General features: G+C 43.8%; 1 protein-coding gene across 2 annotated transcripts in view; it reads right to left on the bottom strand.

Moving 5' to 3' along the window:
• The window catches only part of slc9a8 (solute carrier family 9 member 8), a 92,400-nt gene that overhangs the window by 23,067 nt on the left and 51,941 nt on the right, over window positions 1-17,392 (bottom strand). The window contains exons 5-9 of one of the 2 annotated variants that reach the window (XM_073061690.1): window positions 15,789-15,872; window positions 8,866-8,967; window positions 5,341-5,375; window positions 2,305-2,448; window positions 1,128-1,266 (exon numbers count right to left, since the gene is read on the bottom strand). In XM_073061690.1, coding sequence (XP_072917791.1) covers window positions 1,128-1,266; window positions 2,305-2,448; window positions 5,341-5,375; window positions 8,866-8,967; window positions 15,789-15,872 — 504 coding nt within the window. The remainder of the gene's footprint in view (window positions 1-1,127; window positions 1,267-2,304; window positions 2,449-5,340; window positions 5,376-8,865; window positions 8,968-15,788; window positions 15,873-17,392) is intronic. The other variant, XM_073061689.1, reaches the window with a different exon arrangement.

Below are 17,392 nucleotides of genomic sequence, written 5' to 3' on the forward strand. Positions count from 1 at the left end.
GATACCGTTAGTAACTGTTCCATAGGTTTGCTGAGTATGCCCACAGGAAAAAAAGAATCTCAAGGTTGTGGCGACGTGTGTGTACTCTGATAATGAATTTTGCTTTGAACTTTGAACCTGAAGGGATAACTTCACTCACCTCATCAACCTATGGACTCACTTTCATGTTCTTCATCTCATGCTCTTGATATTTATCGCTTATTTATTTATTTGTTTATTATTATTTCTTTTTTTTCTTTTTGCATTTGCAGCTTGTTTGGTCATCCTGTTGGGGTGGTTTTTCATTGATTCTATTGTACTTCTCACACGTACTGTGATTGCTCGCAAGAAAATGAATCTCAGGGTTGTAGATGGTGACATCTATGTACTTTGATAATAAATTTACTTTAAACTTTGAAGAAAGGGCTACCCTATAGTAGTAACTCAGATACAAGTTTATTTGCTGATAATTCTGTTCCATTACCAAAAGAATATTATAAATCAGGTGACCAGATTCATACAACTGTTGTACAGAGATAATTTGAATTGTAACCCACATTCCTATCAATTCTGCTGAATTCTACCACTTATCAACACTCTCTATTATAGTAATCAATTAGGCTACCAATCTGCACAATTTGGGAAATGGGGGCAAAGGGATTACCAACACTATGACAGGGAGAACATGTAAACTCCAAAGAGACAGCACCAGAGGTCAGGATTGAACCTGAGCTGATGGAACTGTGAAACAATGGCTTCATTAACTATGCCACTGTGCCACTAGCTGCACCAATGTGCCAAAAGTGTACTTAAATTTTATTAAAATTTCTCTGCAACATTTTAAGAGAGGGTTTCATTTGACTCATTTAAAATTGATTAAAGCCCACAGTGAATGATTTAAAGAAGTAACTTTAGCCAAACTTTTAATTAATCCTATGTCAGTTTTCTAGAATAGAACTCAGAGGTCAGTAGAGGCCAGCTCCCTGAGATCCTGTCAAAATTACCTTGAAATTAATTGGTTGCTTGCAAAGAACATCTATTATAGATATACATTTGTTATAAATTTATTTCTCTGAATATTTTTAACATTTTTAAGATGAAAATATAAAATCATAATGACCATATTCTCAGACCAAATGAAAAGATATCAAAGCAGAGATGAGACCAGTGAGTGTTCCAAGTGCTGCAGATCCAAAAAACATCTTGAGGAAATAGCCCAGTGCCTGCAGGAATGTTTGCCATCCACTCACATCAGTCGCATTGTCTCTGGCTAAGCCTTCAGCTGTGCTAGAGTACAGTATTTGAACAGATGGTTACCACATTACGTCTTCAGTGTTTGCAGTTTTGCATAGTGAACAATCAATATTATCAAAATCAGTGTGACCAAATTACTGGTTGGCAGTAAAGTCAGAATGATACAGCATGGTAACAGGCCTTTTGGCCTATTGAACTCATACTCACTATTAAGCACCCATTTTTACACTAACCTTATCCTAACCCACATTCCTACCAACTCCCCTAAGATCCCACTCATCAACACACATGTGGAAACATACAGCTGTCAATTAGCCTATCAATATGAACAATTTGGGATATAGCATGTGTGGGGGTGGGGGGGGGGGGGGGAGGAGAAGAGAGGCTAAAACGATGACAGGAAGAACTGGAAGCCAGGATCGAACCTCAGCTGATGGAATTGTGGGGTAATGGCTTATTTAGCTTTGCCACTGTGCCACTAGCTGCATCATTGTGCCAAACAATATATGTAAAACACAAACTGTAAGATAGATCAACAGAACTCATTATGGAGAAAAGAACAAACTTGTCAAAATTGCTTACGATATTATATGGTCTTTAAAATTCTTAAAGCAATCTACTGGGGAAATGCTGCATGCCTCAGAATAACTCTACATTGCCATGAACAAAGGATATTTATTCAAAATTTAAATTTTATCATCAACAACAATTTGGAAAGGCCAAGCTACTGTGCTGGAAAGCTGAGGTTAACAAAAAGCCTCTCGGGATGTGGAAAATGAATATTCAGCACAATGGAAGTTATCATAAACAACAGGGGATCTTGATGTACAGCAGGGGTTCCTAACCTTTTTTTATGCCATGGATCAGTACCACTAAACAAGGGGTCTGTAGAACCCCTTACTCAGAGGGATATATGCAAAATAGAACTAGCTTAACTGGATGTATTGGTTGGCATGGACAAGCTGAGCTGAAGGACAGTTTCAATACTATATTGCTCTGTGACTAAGCCTACTGCTATGTGAAATGATACACATGGTCAAAGTACACTAAGAAGTACTTATAAAAGCTTACTTGGTGAGCACTATAGAAACTGCATCATTAAGAATGCTCTCTCCAAATACCAACATGTTCAGAACAGGATCCACATTCAGAGCATTAAAAATGGCAATCGTTGCCACTGGGTCAACAGCAGAGATAAGAGAGCCAAATGCAAAACTGTAAAATAAGAACAATGTAGAAAGTGTAAAGTGTACAGGACTTTTCATAGAATATTTATTCTTGATTACTGAAAACTATTTAATGTACTGACTGGCAAATTTCTTCCATATGTCAGTTTCTTCCCTCTCCACACACAGGAAAAGGGAGTTCCACAGATCTGCAAATATTACTAGAATCTTGATAATACATTCCAGGCATGGCATAAAAGCATTCGAAATCCACTGGCTGATCTTTCAAGGCTTTAAGGGTTCGGCTGATTAAGTATTCAAGAAATCTTTCCACTAGAGTTTGCCAGTATACAGAGAGAAAACAAGCACAATACTGATACCAACAATTCAGCCAGTAAGGAGTTCATGGACATATGGATAGATAACGAAAAGCATCTACAAGAAAGCGTGAATTCTTTGCAATGAAGGCTTCAGACACTTCTTGAAAAATAGCTGGAATGAAAGGTTACCCACTTTTCATTGTCTAAGAAACATACTGACTGTCATTAGCATATTCAACTCAGAGTAAATGATATTCAAATATCCAGAAGATCAGGAGACAAATAGAAGTAACTTTATCAGTTTTAGCATCTCAGCCAAGATGGACTTTAACACAATTTCACATTATGTGAATGGCTACAGTCGAGCACAACATTCAATTTTCTCTCACCCTGTCACAATCTTACCATGGCTAAGCATTAGTCGCTTTGAAAAAATTATTAATATAGCATCAAAGTACAACTAATGTCATTTGCTACTTGGAAAACTTAATTATCACACAGCTATCTCAGAAAATACCCCACTTCTAGATAAGCTATAATGCTTACGATAATGTTTAAATAAGCTATACTGTTCTACTAATCTGTAGGCCTCCGTTAGTCTCGATAGACCATGGATTTGCACTTTGGAAAGTTTCCAGAGCGCAAGCCTGGGCAGGGTTTATTTTTATGAAAGACCGGCAGTTGCCCAAGCTACAAGTCTCCCCTCTCCATGCCACCGATGCTGTCCAAGGGAAGGGCATTAGGACCCATACAGCTTGGCACTGGTGTCATTGTAGAGCAAGGACACACACGCAGCCTCAGCCAAGGCTTGAACTAGCGGCCTACAGATCACTAGACGAATGCCTTAACCACTTGACCACGTGCCAACACTCTACTAATCTACATCCTTTAAAAACTATAGCTCTGAGTGTTAACAATTGGAACTCATCTCAAATCAAGTATCAAGATTCTGTAGAAATTAATTTTGTATGATGCTGAGAAATGTACAAAGGTACCTCATAAATTGGATCTATGGATTGCATCTCAAAATGAAGTGAACCCTGCACTTGTCAGTCAAACAACATATTGCTTATGAGAATGGAAATTATTCTAAATCAACTCTGAACAATCCAACTGCTTAAAGATAATTAAACTTTGCACTTCTCCATGGAAGACACAGGATAACAATTTTTCATTTTAATTTATTTATGTGTCCAGTGGAGTGCATCTTAATAGGATGAAACTCACAAAATTTAGCTGTGGATGGATGAAAAAACACAAATATTAACATGGAGCTCTAAAATATTCTATGACCTCCCACCTAAAACAAACCAATTCTAGTCTTATTCAGTGGGTAGACCAACTTGAGGCCACCTGAGCCATGTTGATTAGGCAATCTCAAGGTTCAGTTTGCTTTAACTTTTTGAACAGAATGTATTTCGCTGCATTCATTTTACCCTCTACATTCACATGCCTTCTAGGGCCTGCTACAGTGAAGTATCCCCACAGCATGATGTAGCCATCACTATGCTTCATGGTAGGGATGGTGTGGTTTTATTGATAGTGTTTGGCTTATGCCAAACATAGCATTTAATCTGATAGCCAAAAAGCTCAATTTTGGTTTAATCAGACCGTAGAACCTACTTCCAGCTGACTTCAGAGTCTCTCACATGCTTCAGGCAAACTCTTGAGGAGATTTCATGAGTTTTTTTTCCCCAACAGTGGATTTCTCTTTGCCACTCTCCCATAAAGCTGTAACTGGTGAAACACCCGGGCAACAGCTGTTGCAAGTGCAATCTCTCTCATCTCAGTCACTGAAGTGTGTAACTCATTCAGCGTTGTCACAGGTTTTTTGGTGGCCTCCCTCACTAGTCCCCTTCTTGCACAGTCACTCAGTGCTCTTGGCAGATCTCCAACTGTGCCATATTCTTTCCATTTCTTAATGATTGACTTTACTGTACTCAAAGGGATATTCAGCGACTTGGAAATTTTCTTGTATCCAACTCCTGACTTGAGCTTTTCAATAAACTGTTTGTGGAGTTGCTTAGAGTGCTCTTTTATCTTCATGGTGTAGTTTTTGCCTGGATATTGACTCACCAGCAGTTAGACCTTCCAGAGACAGGTGTATTTTTACTACAAACAAATGAAATACCTTGACTGCGCACAGGTCTCCAACAACAGATCTCCATTTAGCTAATTATGTGACTTCTAAAATCAACTGGCTGCACCAGTGATGATTTGGTGTGTCATATTAAGGGGGGGGGGGGGAATGAATACTTAAGCAGTCACTTAGTCACTTACTTTGTGTTTTATACTGTGTGTATGTATGTATATACACATACACACATATAATATAAAGTAAAAGACTCAAATCATTCACAATTTCAAGCAAATAACCTGAAATTCTCACTCACTGCAGACATCCTCGAAACAGAAGAAAAAACACAAAAGAATGAATGACAGAGCCCCAAAAGCCTCTACCCACCTCCCACACACAAGCAGCATTAAACCTCCCCCCCCCCCACTTACTCTGGCATAAAGCATCAGCATTCTCACCACCCATCATGTAAGCAACAGCAAAGCCCTCAAAGAGACACCACAAAATAATTCCTTACAAAAAACTGTAATATGGAAATAATCACCTGTCTGTCACTGTGAGTTTATAGATAACTTCAGCCTAAATTGAGAGAGAAAAAAAACAAGCATTAATATTGAATTAAATGCGGTTTACTGTCAGAACCGTACGACCCTTGTTTAAAGCCCAGCTATTTTCACTATTTTGTCACAACATAGGAAAATGGGATAAGTATTTGAAAATGTGACTATTAAATGTACAGAATTCTCTTGAAAGCAGAGCTAGGGGGCACAAAGATTAAAATTGAGATGATGCATTTGTCTACATTGCTCATAATAATTATTAACTTGGCTCAGGTAATGACATTTACTTCTATCCCACAATTTTAATTCAAGAATGTTAACATTTCTACAATCAGAGCAAACATTAAATAGAAATCTATTTAGGAGATGGCAAAAAAGAACACTAAAACAGTTTTCTGAATGGATTGGCTAATCACTGCCTAAAAAGTTTAAAGTTTATGTATATTTGTTGTCATTTAATGTTTGGCATGTACTAACTTGAAGCTTTATTTGCCAATGTACCAGTGGTGACACCATTTCAAATAATACACTGGTTTCATAAGATCTTGGAATATCCTGAGCTGTGAAAAGTGCTGCATATATTCATTCATCCTTTGATTAGAGTGAACGAGATTCTGTAGTTGTATGTGAACACAGAGGCACAATACAGAGGTTAAAAATCCACATCCGTGTTTTCCTCTCCTCTGTCCACTTCTTGTTTACATCATAGTATCATCCCCTTTTGCTTTGCTACACTATTCCTTCTGTTATTTAATAACTCCAGCCGTCCATCCTTTCAGTAACCTCCACAGTTAGCTACTTTATCAGTACAGCTTGTTATATCTCACTCATGCAATTCTGATAAAAGACCTGTAACGTTAACATCCTCTTTTCACAGAAGCCACCTGAACCAGTCTATATTTCCTTCTTCTCCTGTTTATTTTCGGTTCCAACAAATACGATATTTTGCTTTTGTTAAATTGGATGTTATTGACTTTTTTCTCATTTCAGAGATTTGTATTCAATAATAATTCTCTTAGGTAGTGCCTTGGGGGGGGGGGGGTCAAGGATGATTTGCTTGCAGTTCAGCACCGTGGATTCTAATGTGACAGAAGACAATAAAGTGGCACCTAACAGATTTTTCCACAGGTAGAGCACAAAGTACATTTATAGTTATTTTATATTGATTTAGTCATTAGTCAAAGGAACCAAGTAACAATTTCCAATGGACCTATAGTGTCTCCTTGTCTAATTTAAGTAATGATGGCTTTGTTGAGTGTCATTAATATGTCATGGCAACTTCTGGAACATCTGGCATCCACTTAACCGTGATGTAGATAGTTGAACATGATTTTCCTAGAAATGGAAATCTTTTTTAAAAAAAAAGTATTGTTAGGCACACAGTTTTCATTAATAAGGAAAAAGTCTGAAGAATTCTCTTCTGCTATGGAATTTTCATAAGGAAAGCAAGTTAAGTTCTGGCGAAACAAGTATGCCAGCTGATGTATAACATGGCTGGTACGAACGACTCTGTTTGAAGGAAAATAACTATATTTTAATCACAAAGAAAACAGGGAGGTAAAAGACAGGAAGTTATTGGCCAGTTAGCCTGACCTCAGTGGCTAAGAAGATGTTGGAGTCCATTATTAAAAATGAGGATTTGGAGTACTTGGAGGCACATGACAAAATAGGCCTTATTTTACTTGACAAACCTGTTGGAATTCTTTGAGGAAATAACAGGCAGGATCGACAAAGGAAATTCAGTGAATGTTGTTTCCTTGGAATTCCAGTAGGAATTGAAAAGGTGCCGCACATGAGGCTGCTAAACAAGGTATTATAGGAAAGATACCAGCATAGATAGAGGATTGGCTGACTGGAAAAAGGAAAAGTATAGGAATAAAGAGAGCTTTTTTCCTGTGCCTTCTGGAGACTAGAGGTCTTCTGCAGTAATCAGGGTTGGGAACACTTCTTTATGCAATGTTAGCATTCATTTTGAGAGGACTAAAATACAGAAGGATGTAATGCTGAGGCTTTAAAAGGCATTGATCAGGCTGCTCTTGGAGTACTGTGACCAGTGTTGGGCCCTTATCCAAGGAAGAATATGGTAGCACTGGAGAGGATCCAGAGAAGATTCACGAACATGATCCGGGAATAAAAGGATTAACACGAAGGATGTTTGATGGCTCTGGACCGGTACTTGCGGGAATGGCAGGGTGAGAATTTCATTAAGAGCTGGCAAATATTGACAGGCCTAGATAGAGTAGATATTTAGTTGTTTGCTATAGTGGAAGAATCTAGGACCAGAAGACACAGCCTCAGGAATAAAAAGATGTCCCTTTAGAAGAGAGAGGAGAAGGAAGTTCTTTAGCCCTGGGATGGTGAATCTGTGGAATTCATTGCCACAGACGTCCGTGGAGGCCAAGTTATTGGGTACATTTAATGCGGAGGTTGATAGGTTCATGATTAGTAAAGTCATCAGAGTTTAGTGGGGAGAAGGCAGGAGAATGCCCTTGAATGGGAAAATGCTACAATAGTGGATACAGTCCAGTCCATCACAATTAAATCCCCTCCCATTAAGCACATCTACATGGAGCGATGTCACAGGAAAGCAGCATCACCAAGGACCCCCACCATGCAGGTCATGCTCTCTTCTCACTGCTGCCATCAGGAAAGAGGTCCAGGAGCCTGAAGACCCACACCATCAGGCTCAGGAACAATTTTTACCTCTCAATCATCAGGCTTCACTAACCCATCACTTAACTGTTCCCACAGCCTATTGAAATCATCACTCTCACGGACTATTTGTCTCATGTTATCTACTTATTATTATTATTTCTTTATTTGTATTTGCACAATTTTTGTCTTTTGCACGTTGGTTGTCCATTCTTTCGGGGGTGCCCTTCAATGATTTTACTATCTTTCTTGTATCTACTGCGAATGCCCATGAGAAAATAAATCTCAGGTTTGTATATGGTAACATATATGTACTTTGATAATAAATTTACTTTTTGAATGAGGTTGATAGGAATAATAAATCAGTCACGATTGAATGGCTGAACAGTCACAATGAACCAAACATCCCAATGCTACCCCCTTGTCTAGCGATCCTATTTTCAAATCCTTAATGAAGCAGTGTGTCAGTACGAACCATTTGCGGTACTGACACCACCTAGCTATAAAACCAACTAGCATGATTCTAGAAGAGAGAAAAATTTCAAATGATCAGAAATCCTATTTATCCAATTTTGGTGCAATTATTTTTCATTATATTTTAAGCCCTCAATAATTAATACATTTAATAAATTAATGGAGCAAACATAGATGAGAAATAATTCAAGCCACCTTTGCCATACAAATTGCACCAGCTTTAATCAGAATCAGAAACAACTGCAGTTCTTAGTTCCTCAAAATTTCAGGTACACTGATAAAAAAAAAGCATAAATTAGGCAAATCATGATAACTCCTTTTTAAAGGACCAGATCAAAGTTTAGGACAGAACTAAGATCAAGAGCTTACATTACTCAACTTACCTTACCAAGAAAGTATACTCCACCACCTACAATGAAAGCTGAAATTGCTGTGCCAAATACAGCAAAGAGAGTAATGGATCCAATATTCTGGAAGAAATTTCCCTGAAATAAAAAAAGCAACAGTGTAAACACAATTTGAATAATGATAATGACAATGAAAATGAAAGGTTTTGTGGGAGTTGTGTGATTCAAATGCTCAGAATATTTAAAAAAATATTAAGCATGCCTGCTTAGAACATTGCTTGTACCTTCCAAATTTTTGTAAGGAACAAAAGAATTGTAGGGTTATCCACATTTCCTTCCAACATTTAAGGGGTCATCTAGCCAATTCATCCTGGCTCAAAGAGTAATCTCAAATCTCCATTAATTTTCTTTACAGCTTATCCTCCCTATACTAACTTCCCACAAATTCCACCATTTACTATCCACCAGGAAGGCGAATAGCTTACAAATCCACACATCTTTAGGATGTGGCAGGAAACCAGACATCTGCCCAATGATAGGAAGAACATGCAAAATCTATACTGCAACATTAACCAAATTCACTGAACTGTGCTTGGTACTTCTAACCACGTTTTCCAACTGCTTGGATTATCTTTAAGCAAAGTTGAAAAGGTAATCACTCTTGAATCAGTAAAGAACTTTGAAAAAGAGTTTAGAAATTGGTTTAAAACAAAACTAAACATGCACCATGTTTTAGTTATGTGTAGTTCCTACACAAGAAGCCATTTTACACAAGTTTAAAGTGATAGTGTGGCGACCCACTTCCCAGCGCACTCGAACCAGCTCACAAATCGGTGCGCGCCGGCATTGAGGGCAGTCCCAAAAAGGGCACCAAGTCAGCTTCACCAGCAAGGGGAAAAGCAAAGGGACTGTGAATACGCGCCCCCTACAGTATTCCTGCCCGGGGAGGGCAGGATCAGGAGGGCTTTAAAGCGAGCTGCGAAGTTCGAATAAATCTCTTTTTGCAACTGCAGCTCATCGACTCCGTGTCGTTATTTCAGCGCTGCGTGTAGCACACCGCTACAATTGGTGACCCCAACGGCCCAAACGATATTTGAGCCGAAGATGAACGACGCCGCATCTGTTCATGCAGTTTCGTTAAAACTGCCAAGCTTCTGGACGTTGCGACCTCACCTATGGTTCCAGCAAGCAGAAGCCCAATTCCACATTCGGCAGATAACCTCAGAGGATGCACGTTACTACTACGTGGTGAGCTCCCTCGACCAGGAAACAGCAGCCCAGGTTGAGGAGTTCATACAGTCTCCCCCAGCGGACGGCAAATACACGGAATTCAAAACCCTGCTCATAAGGACTTTCGGACTCTCACAGCGCGAACGTGCTGCCCGCTTACTGCACCTGGATGGTTTGGGAGACAGACCGCCATCGGCTTTGATGAATGAGATGTTGTCCCTGGCCGGGGAACACAAGCCCTGCTTCATGTTTGAGCAGGCATTCCTGGAGCAGCTGCCCGAGGACATACGCCTGCTGCTGTCCGACGCGGATTTCAGCGACCCCCGGAAAGTGGCAGCCCGGGCGGACTTGCTGTGGAACGCCAAGAAGGAGAGTGGGGCGTCCATCGCACAGATCACCAGGCCACGCTCCCAGCAGCAACCCAGACCAGGCCCGGCAGCAGAGCCCACTAACCCCAGAGGGAGGGGTGAGGAGCCTGACGAACAATAGTGCTTCTACCACCAGCGGTGGGGCGCAGAAGCCCGCCCTGCAAGTTCCCGGGAAACGCCAGGGCCAGCCGCCGCTAATGGCTACAGCGGCTGGCCATCGGGATAGCCTCCTGTATGTGTGGGACAAGCGGTCGGGACGCCACTTTTTGGTCGACACCGGAGCCGAGATCAGCGGCTTACCTCCGACGAGTTACGACACCTGCAACAGGGCACCAGGTCCCATCCTGAGGGCCGCGAACGGCAGCACAGTAAGGACCTACGGCACCCATACGGTGCAGCTACAGTTTGGCTCCAGCCAGTTCATGTGGGACTTCACACTGGCCGCCGTAGCCCAACCGTTCCTGGGCGCGGATTTTTTGCGGGCTCACAGCCTACTGGTCGACCTGCCACGGAAGAGACTGGTCCACGCCGAGACCTTTCAAACGTTCTCCCTGGGTGAAGCCCAGTTGCCAGCCCCACACCTAGACTCCATCACCCTGTCCGACAACGACTTCACCAGAGTCCTGGAGGATTTCCCATCGGTTCTGGCACCACAGTTCACGGCAGCCATGCCCAGACACGGCGTACGGCACCACATCCCAACACAGGGACCACCCCTCCATGCCAGTGCTCGAAGGCTTCCTCCGGACAAGCTCCGACTGGCGAAGGAGGAGTTCAAGAGGATGGAGGAATTGGGGGTCATCCGGCGGTCCGACAGCCCATGGGCCTCCCCCCTGCACATGGTGCCCAAAGCAACAGGGGGCTGGAGACCATGCGGCGACTACCGCAGGCTGAACGAGGCTACAACACCGGACCGCTACCCTGTGCCACACATACAGGATTTTGCAGCAAACCTGCACGGCGCACGGATCTTCTCCAAGGTGGACCTCATCCAGAGATACCATCAAATCCCAATGCATCTGGACGACGTCCCCAAAACGGCACTCATCACCCCTTTCGGCCTTTTCGAGTTCCTCCGCATGCCGTTCGGCCTAAAGAATGCCGCACAGACGTTTCAGCGGTTAATGGACGCGGTGGGACGCGACCTGGACTTCGCTTTCATCTATTTAGACGACATCCTCATAGCCAGCAGCAGTCGTCAGGAGCATCTGTCCCACCTCCATCAACTCTTCGCCCGCTGAGTGAATACGGCCTGACAATCAACCCGGCCAAATGCCAGTTCGGGCTCGACACCATCGACTTCCTGGGCCACAGGATTACTAAAGACGGTGCAACCCCTCTGCCTGCTAAGGTAGACGCAGTCCACCATTTCCCCCGACCCAACACAATCAAAGGCCTTCAGGAATTCGTGGGTATGGTAAATTTCTACCACCGCTTCCTCCCTTCAGCTGCCCGAATCATGCGCCCCCGTTCTCCCTGATGTCGGGTAAGGGCAAGGACATTACCTGGGACGAGGAGTCCGCCGCCGCTTTCATTAAAACGAAAGAAGCCTTGGCAAACGCCGCGATGCTAGTGCACCCCAGAATGGACGTCCCTACCGCCCTCACAGTGGACGCATCTAACATGGCAGTCGGTGGGGTGCTGGAACAACTCATCGAGGGTCGCTGGCAACCCCTGGCGTTTTTCAGCAAACACCTGCGACCACCCGAGCTCAAATACAGTGCTTTCGACCGGGAACTGTTGGCGCTATACCTGGCAATCCGGCATTTCAGGTACTTCTTGGAAGGTAGGCCCTTCACCGCATTCACGGACCACAAACCGCTTACCTTTGCGTTCACGAAGGTGTCCGATCCCTGGTCGTCCCGCCAGCAGCGCCATCTGTCCTACATATCTGAATACACGACGGATGTCCGGCATGTCTCGGGAAAGGACAATGTCGTGGCGGACGCTCTCTCTTGCCATACCATTCACGCCCTGTCCCAGGGGGTAGACTATGAAGCACTGGCGGAGGCGCAGCAGGCAGACGAGGAGATCCCAAGTTACAGAACCGCAGTCTCCAGTTTGCAGCTCCAGGACCTCCCCGTAAGCCCAGGTGAGAGGACCCTACTCTGTGACGTCGCCACCGGCCAGCCCCGCCCTGTCGTCCCGGCAGCCTGGCGGCGGCACGTTTTCGACTACATTCATTACTCAGCGCACCCCTCCATCAGGACAACCATCCGGATGGTCTCCAACAGGTTTATTTGGCACGGACTCCGCAAGCAGGTCAGTGAATGGGCCAGAACGTGCATGCACTGCCAGACGGTCAAGGTGCAGTGGCACACCAAAGCTCTGCCGCAGCAGTTCCACCCCACCCACCGGCGTTTCAACCACATTCATGTGGATATCGTGGGGCCCCTGCCAGTGTCGCGCGGAGCGCAGCACCTCCTCACTATCGTGGACTGGTTCACAAGATGGCCAGAGGCGGTCCCGCTCACCGACACCACCTCCGAATCTTGCGCCCGGGCACTGATCGCCACCTGGGTATCTCGCTTTGGTGTACCGGCCCACATTACCTCTGACAGAGGCACCCAGTTCACCTTCAGCCTGTGGTCAGCTATGGCCAGCCTTTTGGGGACACAGCTGCACCACACAACTGCCTACCACCCACAGTCGAACGGACTGGTGGAGCGTTTCCACCGTCACCTGAAGTTGGCTCTCATGGCCTGCCTGCGAGGAGCTAACTGGGTGGACGAGCTTCCCTGGGTCCTGCTCAGAATCCGCACGGCACCCAAAGAAGATCTGCACGCCTCGTCGGCCGAGTTGGTGTACGGCGCACCCCTGGTCATCCTAGGAGAGTTCATACCAGCCCCACGGGGGCAAGAGGAAGAACCCGCAGCAGTCCTGGGCAGACTACGCGAGAGGCTCGGTAACCTGGCCCCCATACCCACTTCGCAGCATGGGCAGAACCCGACCTGCGTACCCAAAGACCTGCAAAACTGTAAGTTCGTTTTTGTACGACGGGGCAGATATCGGGCCCTAAGAGGGGCTGTTTACGGTGATCAGAAACAATGGGTCCACATTCGTGCTGGACATTGGGGGGAGAGAGGAGGTTTTCACAGTGGACCGACTCAAACCAGCCCATGTGGACGTGGCGCAGCCGGTCGAGATTCCGGCACCACGGCGCAGAGGCAGACCTCCCAAACGGAGTCCGACCCAGACTGTGGACATTGGGGGGGTGTATCGCTGGTTCTGGGGGTGGGGGGGGGGGAGGTTATGTGGCGACCCACTTCCCAGCGCACTCGAACCGGCTCACAAATCGATGCACGCCGGCATTGAGGCCAGTCCCAAAAAGGGCGCCAAGTCTGCTTCACCAGCAAGAGGAAAAGCCCGTGCGCGGGACAGGACTGTGAATACGCGCCCCCTACAGTATTCCCGCCCAGGGAGGGCGGAATCAGAAAGGCTTTAAAGCAAGACCGTGAAGTTCGAATAAATCTCTTTTTGCAACTGCAGCTCATCGACTCTTTGTCATTATTTCAACGCTGCGTGTAGCACACCGCTACAATAGCACTTGTTCCAGCTGAAATTTAGGTCAGCATTTCTCTTCAGGATTCACCTTAACACAGGCATAAATTTGTTATATCATTACACATGTAATGACATTGTGAGATTACCAACAGAAAAAGGATCAAAAAGGTTGTACCCTAAAGCTTTGCTGTTCGCTCACAATACAATAAGGTAGAAAGTCAGGAACTGTAAGTGAATTAAAGGGACCCCTCCCCCCCATTTTTCTTGAATCTCCAAAACAGTTGTTTCTGCTGAAAAGCAATATGACATTAACAAGGAATACAGTATCTAAACATTGCTATCTACAGCCCCAGTGACACTGTGACTGTGGTCGGATCCTGGTACCACTGTAGGTTCGTGGATAGTAAATACTTAGAAGATGGACCAAACACAGACAACGGAACTAGTTTAGAACATCTTGGTTGGCATGGATGTGCTGGGCTAAGAGCCTATTTCCGTGCTGTATTACTATATGACACCATTTATAAATTGTTCCTGCCCTCAACTTCCACAAATGACATAACAGACAATCTTCTTCTCAGAGAATTAACTTCAACAGCATTGCAAACACAAGAAAATCTGCAGATGCTGGAAATCTAAGCAACACACACAAAATACTGGAGGAACTCAGCAGGCCAGATAGCATCTATGGAAAAGAGTGAACAGTCAGTGTATTGGGCTGAGACCCTTGCTTGACATCAGTGGTAAACCCAGCTATCAGTCCTGTCTTGGCACAAAGAAGTTACATTTTCAGTTTAACATCTGTAAGTTGGTGACAGCCAATTAAGCACAGAGCAAACCTTCAACAGCAGAAATCTGCAGTACCTGATAAAGTGCAAAAATAATTTCTAATCCACTGTCTCATAACTATAATATGTAGTATGTCATTTGGCAAATTTGCAAGCTTTTTTGGTTACAGAGGGTGAAGATTAATTACGGATTCAGATCAAGTAGATCTGAGTGTGTGCTATGATATCTAAATGGCAGGTTTAGTAATAAACTCACCCTGTTTTTTTTAAATTGAAAGACTCAGCCATACGAGGGGTGATTGATAAATTCATGCCCTAAGGTAGAAGGAGATATTAACTTCAAACTTTCTGCACAATCACTCAAAGAGTTGAACTGCATGTGCATGTAACGAGAGCTGTATAACTCATCTCCTTCTACCTTAGGCCACAAACTTATCAATCACCCCTGCTGTGGACACTTTCTGGAGGTCCAAGATCTGTATGCTCCATGACCGCTGGACTAAGTGTGTAAATGTAGGAGGGGACTACGTTGAAAAATAAATGTGCTAGGTTTACTAAAATGGACTCCTTTTACCTTAGGTCACAAACTTATCAATCACCCCTTGTAATATCTTGCAAGCATTTTCTTATTGACAGTACGAAGTATACTCATGAAAGCAAAGGATAATATTCAAAATTGGCATAGAATTGAATATCTGCATTGATCTGTTGCCATTTTATTTTTGTTTTCAAATGAAATCTAATAGCAAGCATGAGCTCAAGGTTCTACTGTTTTCTCAGAACCAGTAAAATGAAATTGGTTTGGAGATGTTCTTGTCGTGATTTCCAGATATAATTATATTGGTGGGAATAGAGAGCACAAACAGGAGTAACACAACAGTGATCCTAGACCAATTATAAAAATTCACAATACATTCTCCCCAAAGTCACAGTCTCACTTCAATACTATTGGCAAGGGATGCCAAGTAAATAAAGAGAGTGCTTTAAACCAGAAAAAGAAAAAGCTACAAAACAAACTGACACAAACAATTTGTTGTTCCATTCTTTCAGCTCAACTGCCCTCACTTACCTTGTGTAGGGAGTACCCGGATTCAAATATAATGGGTGGAAGTAATAAAAGAAAAAACATGTTTGGCCGAAACATTTCTTCTTCCTGTGGAAATAAATATATATATATTACGGCTCAGTAGCAAGGGTGTTGGCAAAATAGTTTGGAAAATAAGATATATAAAAATAAAAGGGATAGAGGGGGGGAAGGGGAGGAGGGCTGGCATTACTGGTCAGGGATACTATTACAGCTACAGAAAGGGTGGGTAATGTAGCAGGATCCTCTTTTGAGTCAGTATGGGTGGAAGTCAGGAACAGGAAGGGAGCAGTTACTCTACTGGGGGTATTCTATAGGCCCCCTGGTAGCAGCAGAGATACCAAGGAGCAGATTGGGAGGCAGATTTTGGAAAGGTGCAAAAATAACAGGGTTGTTTATCATGGGTGACTTTAACTTCCCTAATATTGATTGGCACTTGATTAGTTCCAAGGGTTTAGATGGGGCAGAGTTTAAGTGTGTCCAGGATGGATTCCTGTCACAGTATGTTGACAGGCCGATAAGGGGAAATGCCATACTAGATATTAAGGGAGAGGAGGTGTTGGAGTTGTTAAAATACATTAGGATGGATAAGTCCCCGGGGCCTGACAGAATATTCCCCAGGCTGCTCCATGAGGCAAGGGAAGAGATTGCTGAACCTCTAGCTAGGATCTTTATGTCCTCGTTGTCCACGGGAGTGGTACCGGAGGATTGGAGGGAGGCAAATGTTGTCCCCTTGTTCAAAAAAGGTAGTAGGGATAGTCCAGGTAATTATAGACCAGTGAGCCTTACATCTGTGGTGGGAAAGCTGTTGGAAAAGATTCTTAGAGATAGGATCTATGGGCATTTAGAGAATCATGGTCTGATCAGGGACAGTCAGCATGGCTTTGTGAAGGGCAGATCGTGCCTAACAAGCCTGATAGAGTTCTTTAAGGAGGTGACCAGGCGTATAGATGAGGGTAGTGCAGTGGATGTAATCCACATGGATTTTAGTAAGGCATTTGACAAGGTTCCACACAGTAGGCTTATTCAGAAAGTCAGAAGGCATGGGATCCAGGGAAGTTTGGACAGGTGGATTCAGAATTGGCTTGTCTGCAGAAGGCAGAGGGTCGTGGTGGAGGGAGTACATTCAGATTGGAGGGTTGTGACTAGTGGTGTCCCACAAGGATCTGTTCTGGGACCTCTACTTTTTGTGATTTTTATTAACGACCTGGATGTGGGGGTAGAAGGGTGGGTTGGCAAGTCTGCAGATGACACAAAGGTTGGTGGTGTTGTAGATAGTGTAGAGGATTGTCGAAGATTGCAGAGAGACATTGACAGGATGCAGAAGTGGGCTGAGAAGTGGCAGATGGAATTCAACCCGGAGAAGTGTGAGGTGATACACTTTGGAAGGACAAACTCCAAGGCAGAGTACAAAGTAAATGGCAGGATACTTATTAGTTTGGAGGAGCAGAGGGATCTGGGGGTACATGTCCACAGATCCCTGAAAGTTGCTTCACAGGTAGATAGGGTAGTTAAGAAAGCTTATGGGGTGTTAGCTTTCATAAGTCGAGGGATAGAGTTTAAGAGATGCGATGTAATTATGCAGCTCT

Source organism: Hemitrygon akajei, chromosome 11 (assembly GCF_048418815.1).
Source record: "Hemitrygon akajei chromosome 11, sHemAka1.3, whole genome shotgun sequence".
Lineage (NCBI taxonomy): Eukaryota > Metazoa > Chordata > Chondrichthyes > Myliobatiformes > Dasyatidae > Hemitrygon > Hemitrygon akajei.